General features: G+C 42.6%; 1 protein-coding gene across 1 annotated transcript in view; it reads right to left on the bottom strand.

Moving 5' to 3' along the window:
• The window catches only part of PRG4 (proteoglycan 4), an 18,884-nt gene extending 8,838 nt beyond the window's left edge, over window positions 1-10,046 (bottom strand). The window contains exons 1-5 of the mRNA XM_026062735.1: window positions 9,953-10,046; window positions 6,948-7,070; window positions 4,234-4,353; window positions 1,520-1,611; window positions 5-116 (exon numbers count right to left, since the gene is read on the bottom strand). Of these exons, the coding sequence (XP_025918520.1) occupies window positions 5-116; window positions 1,520-1,611; window positions 4,234-4,353; window positions 6,948-7,070; window positions 9,953-10,046 (541 nt within the window). The remainder of the gene's footprint in view (window positions 1-4; window positions 117-1,519; window positions 1,612-4,233; window positions 4,354-6,947; window positions 7,071-9,952) is intronic.
• Between the last annotated feature and the right edge of the window lie 1,695 nt (window positions 10,047-11,741).

Below are 11,741 nucleotides of genomic sequence, written 5' to 3'. Positions count from 1 at the left end.
GCAGGGGTCGTCTCCTCTTTTTTGGGAGTGGTGGGAGGCTCGGTCGTGGTTGTGGCTGCAGGGGTCGTCTCTTCTTTTTTGGGAGTGGTGGGAGGGTCTGTTGTGGTCGTTGCAGCCTCGGTGGCCTCAGGAGTAGTCTCTTCTTTTTTCGGGGTGGTTGTTGCTGCCTCGGTGACTGCAGGGGTTGTCTCTTGGGGAGAGGGGGAGAGAGTTAGGGAGAGAGGTGCAAAATGAACTTCCCGAGTACATATACCTGACTTCAGCTCCTACTACGTCTTTGTATCCTGGGTATTTTTCCTTTTTACGGTTTATGCTTTAAGGCGGTCTTTTACATTTATGGGTACATTGACCTGAGCCCAGTTATTCCTACAGCTCTATTAAGCAGAAACTAACGTTAAATGTTTCTACATTTTATTCCCTTGCTAAGTGTTATCTCCATGATGTTTTGCAGTTTGGTTCTGTTTTCACGGGGTTTTTTTTCCTCTGGTTCCTGCTGTGTTACTGTTTCCTATTACAACTGCATTGACATTTGTGTTTCTTGAAAAAAAGGCAGGGCAGCAGCATGTGATTCGGGTCAGTGCTGTTCAGCTTTTGAACAAGGCTTCTAAGATCTTAAAAGATCTGAGCTACTGCTAACGGTYGTGCCCTGATGAACGTTAGCAACGCTGGTTCTCGGCTAATTATTGTAGATGCATTGCATGCAGAGCAGTGCGTAACAGAATAGGTTTTTTTTTTTTTTCTCCTTGATGTATCTGAAATACCATAGTTCAAGTGGAATCATTTAATAGTTATCTGTATTTCCTTAATTTTGTTTCATTTGACCCACTATACTGATCTTGTAAGAGGAAATTGCTGCAGCAGAAAGGCAGGTACTTCAAGTTCTAGAAGATATTTTTAAGGGTTAAAAATTTGGCCAAAATGGACTTCTAGTCTAACTGCTTTGTTGTTACTTCAGGGTTCAAGTGCAAACCGATCTCCCAAGCTATCATTCAAAATGTTGAAACAGAATATCAAAGAACATGAGAAAGCAACATGTTTTCCATTCAGAAAAAAATAAAATATGGGTGTTTTCTGAAGCTGCATGAAGCCTGGCTTGATTAAAACTAGAGAAACCTGCCAGGGGATCTTTCTGTCTTGGTTCTGTCGGTTCATCACTGTCCCAAAATAGCACACCCTTCCTGTTCCAGCCATGGACTTTGTCCAAAACTGACAATCGTCTGTAACTTTTTTTTTAAAGATAGGCATGAAAATGCAATAGAGACCCAGGAGACATCACCACACTTCCAACATCTGCGTTAAGTGAACTCTCCAAAGTCAGTAGAGTCTTTCCTGAGGCTTAGGTGAGGTAATTAGTTTATAAACTGAGTGCTTCCAAGCTTGGTAACTGTCTGGTAATGTCTCGCGTTGGCTTCCTCTATCCAGAACAGAAAAAATGGGCTTTCATATTCATTCAGGTAACACCCATCCTGTTTCATGCATTTTCTGTCCTACCTTCCATAACTTCAGGGGGTTGCGTTACTTTCTTTGGCTTCTCTTCCTCATTTTTGGATGACCGCTTAGATGTTGATTTGTTTCCTGGAGGAGTCTTGGGTGGTGGCTTTGTTGCATGTGCTGAAAGAAATAAAATCCTCTGTTAGTGGGAGTGCTTTTCTCTACAGATGCTCGGGGTCAACTGTATAATAAGAATGTGATAAAGAATTTCAATGACCCTTTCCCATATCAATCTAATTTTCTTCCAATCCCTAGGATTCTTCAAAATATTTTTGGAAAAAGAAGAACACACACTTAAAAATACCCTTTGGATCCCTAAGTGTCAATCAAAGACTGGAGAAATATTTTTCCCAAAAGTTTGCTAATGGGAATTTTGAGGTGGGCAAAAGATGAATTCTGAGTAGAGTTCTATGTTGCCTAAATTTTTTTTGCCGACAGTTTGTTTTTTAACTGTGGATGATTCGGGGCTAACTCGCAAGTGTTTTTTGTAGGGGATCTCTGAGAGCTACTGTATTAGCCAAGCATTTACTTTGATAATCCCCTGAAGATTTAGTTTTATTGTAGTTTTTCACATATCTGATAATTCTGCACATACATGATAAGACTTCTTAAAAATATACTTTCCTTGGGAGAGACAGGAGTCACTGCTTAGGCATGGATCAAAGAGGCAATGCAAGCTCTAAATGTTAAGCTACCTTCTAGCAGGTTGAGTTTTAGGAGAAACAAGGTTTGTGTTCAGATATCCAACTCTGAAGATTTCATGGGGTTTCATCTGCAACCAGTAAGAGCCAGAAAATAATTTTGACTGCAACCCTGGGTCAAATTGTACATATGGAAGTGAGACCCTGTTATTTATCTCACTCTCTTCCCACAAGTGTAGCCTTGTACAAGGATCCATTAGTCATGAAAAAACATGGTCGATCTCAGGGGACTTGCAGGATCTTTCTGATGCAACCAAAGGGAGTTGCATGGGAGTTGCTATGAGTTAGATCTTGTCAGATATTAGTTAGATATTAGGATCRTGCGGTTAGAACATCAAACAGTTGAGACGCGTCCTATCACTTTCTGTGAAAACATACTAAAATGAAGTATTCACTGAAAAACCTTTATAGATGATTGTAAAATGAGATGGAAGGTTTTTACAGGGCATAAATCTGAGGAAGAATGAGTTTTAAATCCCACATAGACTTTTTCCTTAGACCTGGAAACCCCCTTCCTCCTGTTTGGCCTACGCTCTGAGCTGCAGCGACGTGCTTGGATTAGCTGATAGCCCACTCGCGTGGGGGTTGTGGGCTGCGCCTGGCAGGCTCTGTATTAATGGTTGTCACTGCTGCCGCTGTCGAGAGTTACTACGTCTTGTGCCGCTCCTGGGGACACGGGCTAGGCTGGGCTCACGTGCACTCCTGCCTGGTTTCTGCATGTCCATAGGGCTTAGGGAGAAGCCAGGTGCCTACCTAGGGCAGATCCACGTGTTCACCTAAGTCCCTAGGGAGCCCTCTAATCAAAAGGAGAGATAAGAGCGATAGATAGCGCCGTGCAAATCGAGTGGCATCGTGGCAATAAGATGTCCTGGTAACAACAGCAGAGGGAGGGAGGTGTTTGGCAACCTCAAAGGCAGCAAATTCACTTCAAGATGGTTGAAAGACCTATCGTCTTCTACGCATACAGTAAAAAATGCTGAATATAGTCCATATAAATTACTGTGCAACTGCGTAGTAAAACCAAGCAGCCCTTGGGGATTGGGAGTGATTGGTCTGGTGAACCAAATAATAACTGGAAACGTTCATGTTGTTCGGTAAATGGCACACTTTGAAAACTGGCTGCCTTGGAGATAGCCTGCTCTGTGAATGCCAGCCGTATCTGCCAAGTTTTGCGCACAGAAATGGATTTAATCCTTAAGTATCATAAAGGTTGAGGATGTGATAAAATTAAAGTCTGTGGTGTTTTCTAGACTAGAACTGAATTGCTTGTGTCATTAAAGTTAAGTGAAGGCATAACAGCTCCACCAGATCTGTACCTTAGCACCCAGGAAAAGTAGACATCTGTAGAGATCAGACCTGCTTTCTGCATTTTGAGGAAGAGCAAGATCAGTAATAATCGTAGTCTGAAAGGAACAACATGTAAACCCGAGGAAGGACTTCATCCATCACACTTATTTCATATCTTAGCCTCTCTACGGCCAGCCTGGCCTTATGTGTTTTATTCTGGGTCATGGTTCTGGCAGTAAATTCAAGTATGGAGAGTGCTGAGGAAGGCTAAGACAAAACAGRAGTTTTCCCTCACAATTCGTATCTTGGCGGTGGTTTCCAGTATATCTAACCGTATGATTCAGTAAAAGCCTCGCTCTTGAGGAAATGGGCAATTTACTTCTGAAATCAGGTTTTGTGATTGTTATTCAACAGCTAACTTGTCTTATCTTAAGACTCTTGTAAGCTGCCAGGAGGTCCTGGTGCTGCGTGCTGGTGATTTAGAGACCGGTAAGACCAGCAAGTAGTGCAGAGTATCTGTGATATTCTGCAAACATTTACGTAGTCTCTGCCTCCTAGTTCCTGGTTATTGGGTTGTCACACTGCAGATGTATCAGCAAAAAATAAGATTGGTTGAATTTTATGGCAAATCGATTTTGGAACTAATGTGAGTGATATCAAGGACGGAGTCTGCTCAGTTAATATTTTGACAGTGCAACGTATTTATATTTAAACACATCTAGGAGAAATACAGGGATAAAGGAGTGTTTCTTACCCTCTTTACAATGATCTGCGTAGTCCGGACAGCACTTCTGATACCTTTCACAGTCGGCATCGCAGTCGCACGCTCTTCCTCTTTCAAAGGCTTCAAAGCAACGTCCTCTACAGGAGAGTGCTGCACAAGGCACAACACGCGGGTTAGCGCTTGTGTCTGGCTCACGCTTAACACTGGGACCTTCCTAAAGTGAAGTCATGGGCTTAAGCTGATCTGAAGAACAGCTTCATAAAAGCAGGTGGGCTTTTTTGGTCTGGTCCAGAGTCTGTTTATGTAATTGGGTTTTGGGTCAGGCCATGTAACCAGAACTGCGCTTTGAGCACTGTGGTGTTTGAGACCGTTCACAATTTATAGTGGGAGAGAAGTGTAACCTCGGAGTTCACTTTAGGTAGGTCCCGTCGTAGAAGATTTTCGTTTCCCTAATCAGATAGCAGTTATCTCAAGAGCAGAATTTAAATTCAGCAAGAAAGTAATTCTGGGCCAGGTTTTGGAAAAGATCTTCATCCAGGTACCACTTTGCATCAGCAGTGATGTGTCTACCAAAGCATTTATGAAAAAGAATTTGCCTAAGTAGCTCGTGACTTAGTGTACCCAATGTGCACGTGCAAATGCTGCCGCTGAGCAGTGTGAATGGCTATGCAAAGCTAAAGTGGCTCTTCTTGAAATGTTATCCCTATTTAGTACGGCTCTTGAATATTAGAGGAGTACTTGCTATATTTTGACATGAAACTTGTAACTACATGCTTTTAATATTACACTAGTGGTTAACTTCCAATAACTTCAATGACTACAATGCTTCTGTTATATATTTATAAAAATATAATAGAAATATTTCTGTATAGAATATGACCAAATTGTTAGAAAGCGTGTGCACAACCAGCTTCAGCAAAACATGCTTGCTGTATTTCAAGGACAAAATTTGACTCTAAATGTTTACATTATGTTACAAGCTAGTATTTATTGACATTCAATAATACCTTGAATATGTATTTATTATAGGCATGTCAAACTGAAGTGATTACACTAGGTCTGAAGTTGATATTTTTTGAGGATGCTTCACATCTCATGGAATTGGGCTAAGAATCAACTATCACTTTGTACTTCCAGACTTTATGATCAGTTATTCTTGTCCTGTATCTTTTCTATGCATGAATCTCATATTGAAGTCGTCATTTTGGTGGCATTCAGAGCTTAAAATAGCACTTTACAATTATTTAATTATCTAGTGAAATTGGGATTACTGTGTAGGCAGGTCCTGAACACCTTTTGAGCAGTGTAAATGCAGAGTGGGCCCAAGTGCACAGACAAGAATGATTTTTATTTTATAATGTCGGGGCAGTTTGCATTCAGAGATGATGTCTGACATTCCTGTAATGTCAGCATCAGCCACGCACAGACTGGAAAACAGTCCTTAATCAGCCTGCTAACACGCTTTAAGCAAGGCGTCTATTGCGCTTGGCTTAATTCAGCGACTTAGGGTAAAATAGAGGAGATCTCTCTAGCCCTAAAGGCTTTCTTAAGATGTTACATAGATGCCAGAGTAACTTCAGAATCTGGYCCACAATAAAAAAAAGACGCCTACGTAATTAAAATGCCTCAGAATGTACTTTCACTTATGAAAAAGGAAAAAATATTGAAGTCGTGCTGCAAATCAAGATCATGGCTGAGAAGACTGAAGCGCGGGTGTTTGCCTGAGGGGCAGAACTAGCATTTAAGGTATTGCTGCATCTGTGTTTTAAACAATACTCGGCCTGTATTGCTAGATCTAAGGAGTCTTATCCTAGGCCTTTAACTTTACTGGAACTACAGGGCGGTGTAAGAAACAGCAGTTATCTGAGTCACTAATATTTTTGACACTGGTGATTCATAATAACATGCATTGGATAAATTCTCTACTAAAACAGTTTGAAATATCTGTATATATTTACACTATGCAGTTTTAAATTGCATATAAATAAAGCATATAAAATAAGACTTGTCCTACCAGCTTCTCCATCAAACCCTGTTGCATGAATTTTAACTATCTGCATGAGTTTTAGCACCAAAATTTTTCAGTTTTCAGTTTGGGGGGGGGGATTTGGTTTTGGTTTTGTTTTTTCGGTCACTGGGCCATATTGAAATAGCAATCTTATTGGCAGTTTTTCCTATTTCCATCGATAAACGATTTTGGTTCCAGAACTGACATGGATCTGATTCGGAGCCGGTTTCTGCCAATGGCAAGACTGTGTCTGGCTCCCACTGGCCCTGGGTCAGACCCCGGCACCTCCGCAGGTCTCAGAAACTCCGCTGGGACTGTCCCAGACTTCTCCCGGGAAACCCTGAGGCTTGGATTCTTACCCGAATTTGCTTTTGACAGACGTTTTGTACAGAAGACAGACAGAYGAAGTCAAGCGCCCTGAGGAGGAGCAGACGGGAGCAGGCAAGCCGTTCTCCCCCTCGTGCCCTGCTCTGCCCTTCGGAAAAGCAAAGTCCTTTCCGGAAAGCAGAGCCCTTTCCGTGGCGACAACCTGCGGATGTGACCTTCCCTGCGCGAAGGGCTTGCGCGAGGCTGTCGCCGCCTTCTCGAGGGGGAGAGCGAGGAGCAACGCACGGGTGAGAGGAGAGCAAGGACGCGGCGCGACACGCAAGCGGGAGAGACGCCGGCGCCGCGGGGCGCCCAAGCGAGGGGGCAGAGCGGCGCTGGCGGCAGGCGCGGGCTGCGTCGGGGCACTTACCCGGGGCGCAGACCTTCCCGAAGTCGGGGCAGCACTCCTCGAAGTGTTGACAGCTATAGTCACACTGGCAGTCATTCTCTCTAGAAAACCCTTCCCCACATCTCCCTGCACAGCTCGATAAATCTAAAATCATACAACAGCAGTGTGAACGCGGCCAGCCCCGCGCGCCGCGCGTGGGAACGTTGACCGGCGCGGCAGTGCCATCGACCTCTCTCTTTTCCTACACAATTCCACCTATTCAGCCCATGTCACGGAAACTGCGGGCCCAGCTCAGCCCCTCGTGGAGCCGGGCGGGCGGCCCAGGGCTTTTCTGTCCTCGGCAGGAGCGGGGCTGGCCTGTAGTTTGGGGGCTTGGATACGATCGGGAAGTCAACGGAGAAGGTTTCTGATTGAAAGCTTGGGTGTCTTCAAAGCTTTCACGTGCTAACCGCAATCAAGACCTGCAGAAGATGTTTTTCCGGTGTTTGAGAATAAGAAGGAAAACGTTCTTCTGCTCCTGCCGGCGTCAAAGGTCATTTACCATTGACCGACTTAGGGATGGAGCTGGGCCAAGCGTTCRGCCGGCGCGGGAAGCGCCTGGGGGCAATGCTGAACGCGCAGCCCTAGGGCGGCAGCCAGCAGTCGCTGCGCGTCTCCCCGATAAAATCGGAGAGGGGCCTGAGCTTGACCATGGGGAGGCAGATCTCAGCCACCTCAGTGCTCCGGGTCTGAGACGTGGGGTTTGGTTCAGAACATTACGGGGGAAAAATGCCATAGGTTGGGGAGACCTGGAGGTGTCAGCAGGGAGCTGCATCTAAAACAAATGCAAAGCTATTCTTACTCTTTTTTTTCCCTTTCTTTCCTTTAGTAAGTGAATGACCTCTAAGGAGAGCGGCATCACCTTGCCTGCCTTGTGAAGCACGGATGCACGCGTGTGTGTACACACGCTGTGCAAGGACTCGGATACTTCACAGTAGCTTGTCAATTTTTTTATCTGATCGTGAGTATAAACACTAAACAAAAGTACTGTATTAAATTAGCCTGTTTAATATGACTTTGTAGCATATATATTTTGTAGTCCATCATTTTTTTATGCTGCCTAGGTATCCTGTAAAACTCATATTTCTCATCTTACCTCTACACTGATGCTGATAATGTAAACAAATTCTTGGCCTCAACAGAAAGCTTAACGTTGTCAGAACATTTTGCAGAACTTTATATTTAACGCTATATACATGACACTGTGGGTTTCTGCTTTCTGTTTTGATAAATTCCAGAAAAAAGAAAGCATGTCTATGATTATAGACAGAAATACTTTCTAGCTGGCATTGCTCATAAGCTCTGCCTAGAATCTGAATGGCAAATTGATCCAAATTGATCAGAATTAGCTTGGGCAATATATCAGCCAGATGTTTAGATGTTCTCTAAAGCACTTTCCACTTGTCCACGAGGACGTTACTCGCTGGCCGAGCAGCAGAAATGCTCGCCTGACCATGGTTTTACTGCAAGACTGCTGTAATATTGCAAAATCCTAGATGGTGATAACGGAGATGCCAGAAGGTCTTGCCTTCATGCTGAAAGCAGCCACGTTTCTGACGGCCAGAGCAAACAGTCACCCCGGCACAACTCTCCCTGTTGCACGAAATCTCTGCTAGCGTCCTGACAGCCTCTCCTGCTGGGGGCGAAACCCGCGGGACGCTGAGTGAAGCGTCCCCCAGTACGAGCAAAGACGCTGAACAATCAGCAAGCTAAAAAAGAGTTCAGGTAACCAGCTGAAACACTGAGCAGCAGCAACAACAACAACAAACAACATGTAACACAACACCAAAGACACAATAATTTCTCATGGTGCACACTGTGCATGCAGGAAGGGAGACCATGGGGCAACAAATAACTTAACCTGCAAATGTGGTTTCCAACAGTTACTTATAATTATTTTATTTATTTATTTATCTATTTTACTAGTTCTTTAAAAGTAATGAATAAATGTTACCCTGAAGTTAATGGACTTGAGTTAACGGGCTCTTAAAAGGAGAGCTGGAAAGAGAAGCTACATGTCTTCCTTCCCAGATATGTGCTCAGTATATTGCACCCTTCTTGCCTTATGGGAAGAAAATATACATAAACCCAGAAAATACGCGTTTTTCATTCATTTGTTTGCTTTAAGTTTGACTCGTACTTTACAAAGCTACTTCTAAGGAAAATGCCTAAATGGCTGTAGTGGCTTTGCTCTTGGTAAGAGTCCGATTTCTCTTGAAAATAGTGGAAAGGCCCCCATCAAATGCCGAGAGCGCAGGGCAGACTGCTGTGCCCTGCCGCTGAAATCTGACATCTGCTGTGCTGTGAGGAGCTGCCAGATGCCTGAATTTGGTTTTCCACTATCAAGTAATAGCAAATTATATTCTACCAGCAAGTACTATACAACTTGTCATTATAGTAACGTCAGAGTTACTTGAGAGCTGTGGCAGCAAAGGACTCGCCACGCTGCAGGTCCCTCCTGGCGGGTGCATAAAGGTGCTACAAGTCAATCCCGGAGTTTTGAGAGTAAATAAGGGTCTGTAGTATTGGAGAAATAATTGCCCAAATCAGCCTCGGTGACGGTCGTAACTGTGTATTTAATGGCAAGGAACATTTAGCAGGCTGTGTCCATTCCTCGCCCTGAGCCCATTATATTAAAATATTTCTAACCAAATTAGATGAGTATTGTAATTTCAGATACTTCTTTAATACATATTGGCAATTGCTTGGGCTAAATATGTCACCCTGAAGGCAAAAGGATCTGTAGCATATGTCTACAGAAAAAGAAGTAGTAGGTTCACATGCATTTTGCATGATATTTATATATCCTTCCAACAAAAAGAGGACCAAAATGTATTTAAGAAGGTATTCCATGATTACGAAACTGAACCATAATACCTGTCCGAGCAAACTACAAAATTCTGGAATTTGGTCTTTCTGTGAAGACACATTTGGAGCATTCCCGCTATGTGTCTGAGATCCTCGGCAAGCTTTGTACGTTACAGTACCTTGAGAAGACCCTTCTTGCACTAAGGCCACCAAAAGGATCAGCAGGGATACGCAAAGCACGTTCCAGAGGATCGCTGCTTTCAGGTACGACATCCTCCCTGGAGAGAAAGAGTTTCGCATCAGTGCCTGCAATTCAATCAATCAGTTCACAGTTTTCAAAAAATAATGAAATGCTTAACAGTCTGGTAACAGCCTAAACTTCATCCTGAAAATATTCAAAGAGAAGCTGCTAATTTAGAATTACTCCATGAATCCTCTCTTTCTTATTAGTCGATTAGCTCTTACATTTTGTAACAAGACTAGGAAAATTCGTTATTGCCAAATAATGGAAGTATTTTTTCCAGGATTCTGTTAGGTGAAATCTGCAGTCAATACATACATTTTTTTAACATGACTTCAGTACAACAGTTTCTAAGGCTATATTATTGGTAAATATAACTCTGAGAATTTAAAAATTTGCTGTCAAAACAGTAGTTAAGCAACATAACCTATAAACCATAGTCGATCATCTAAATATTAGTGTCTAACTATTGAAACATGTCCAGTGGAAATGTAGGATAAAAGCAAGTCTCCTTTCAAAAGGAAAACTTGTCTGTCTTTTCTGTCGTAGTCCATCGTCTTCCTTTGGAAAAAGAGCGCTTTGATCAAAGCAGTGCGAGCAGAGATAGGTACTGCACTTACCTAAAAAAGGATATGTCTGCTGCCAGTGCTGCTTCCGATGCCTTATATATGGCTTTATAACTGCGCTGGGGTTAATTAATGAAATCGCTTGTTAGACAAAACCGCCAGTGACAACTTATGACAGCAAACTTTCCACAAGAGTTGGAAGAGGTCCCGGATGACTAGACTGACACAACATCTGGCAGATACTCCCGTTAAGAAAAATGATTACAGAAAAAGCTAAATAGAGGCTTACTAGTCAAAACACATTTTAACTTCTGAGTGAAACGAACAAATTGTCCCGAATGCTGAGGGCATCTGGAAGGCATTAGATATTGCATAGCAAAAAAATGTATATCGTTATCGGCAAATGTTGAGTATATTGTCTTTCCTGTCAAATGAAGCTTAGGAGACAGTAGCCTAAAATTATGCAGTAATATCTGCTACTGAGAGCGTTTCTTCTCCAAAAGCTTGTAAGATTGAATTCATGCTATCAAAATAATTCACCAGTTTTAGGCTGAGCATGTGTAACTTTCTGCTGGACTGAATAGAAATTTTGCCAAAACATTGGCCAAAAAATAAGGAGTTTGGTCCAGTCTCAAAGTTATAAAATCTGTTATATGTAAAGCATCAGAAATGAATGGAAGATACTTAAATTATTTTAAAAGTCTCTGTATTTATCTGTCCTGGAACCTTACTTGTAACCCTCTCAGAGCTAAAGGTGGCTACCAGGGGATTGCTTTGAAAATTTTAACGGTCCTGACTGATGTTTGTTCAGAAAGTCACTTAGAGGGCAGGGAACTTGGATTCGTCTGTCTTGTGACATTACTTAAATCCTAAAGTAATTTCATTTTCCCAAAATAATAAATATGGTACAAAACACATTGATCCCAGTTAAGGAAAACACTTAAGCATGAGCTTAAGTCTCTTAAGGAAAAAGAACGGCTTTAGACGTGTGTTTGAATGTTTTCCTCACTTGGACCAATGTGATCTGCATAGCTTCAGTATTTTTATGCTAAAATATCTTTGTAAGTTAGATATTATCACCACAGAGGCGGTTTCATTCAAAATTTCTGCTTTGTGGTCCCTTCGAGTTGCTTCTGTGTCACAAGCACACTCCAATTCGTT

Source organism: Apteryx rowi, unplaced genomic scaffold (assembly GCF_003343035.1).
Source record: "Apteryx rowi isolate R43461 unplaced genomic scaffold, aptRow1 scaffold_100, whole genome shotgun sequence".
Classification (NCBI taxonomy): Eukaryota; Metazoa; Chordata; class Aves; order Apterygiformes; family Apterygidae; genus Apteryx; species Apteryx rowi.
Note: the sequence above shows the minus strand (reverse complement) of the source record. Positions and strands in the feature narration are given on the sequence as shown.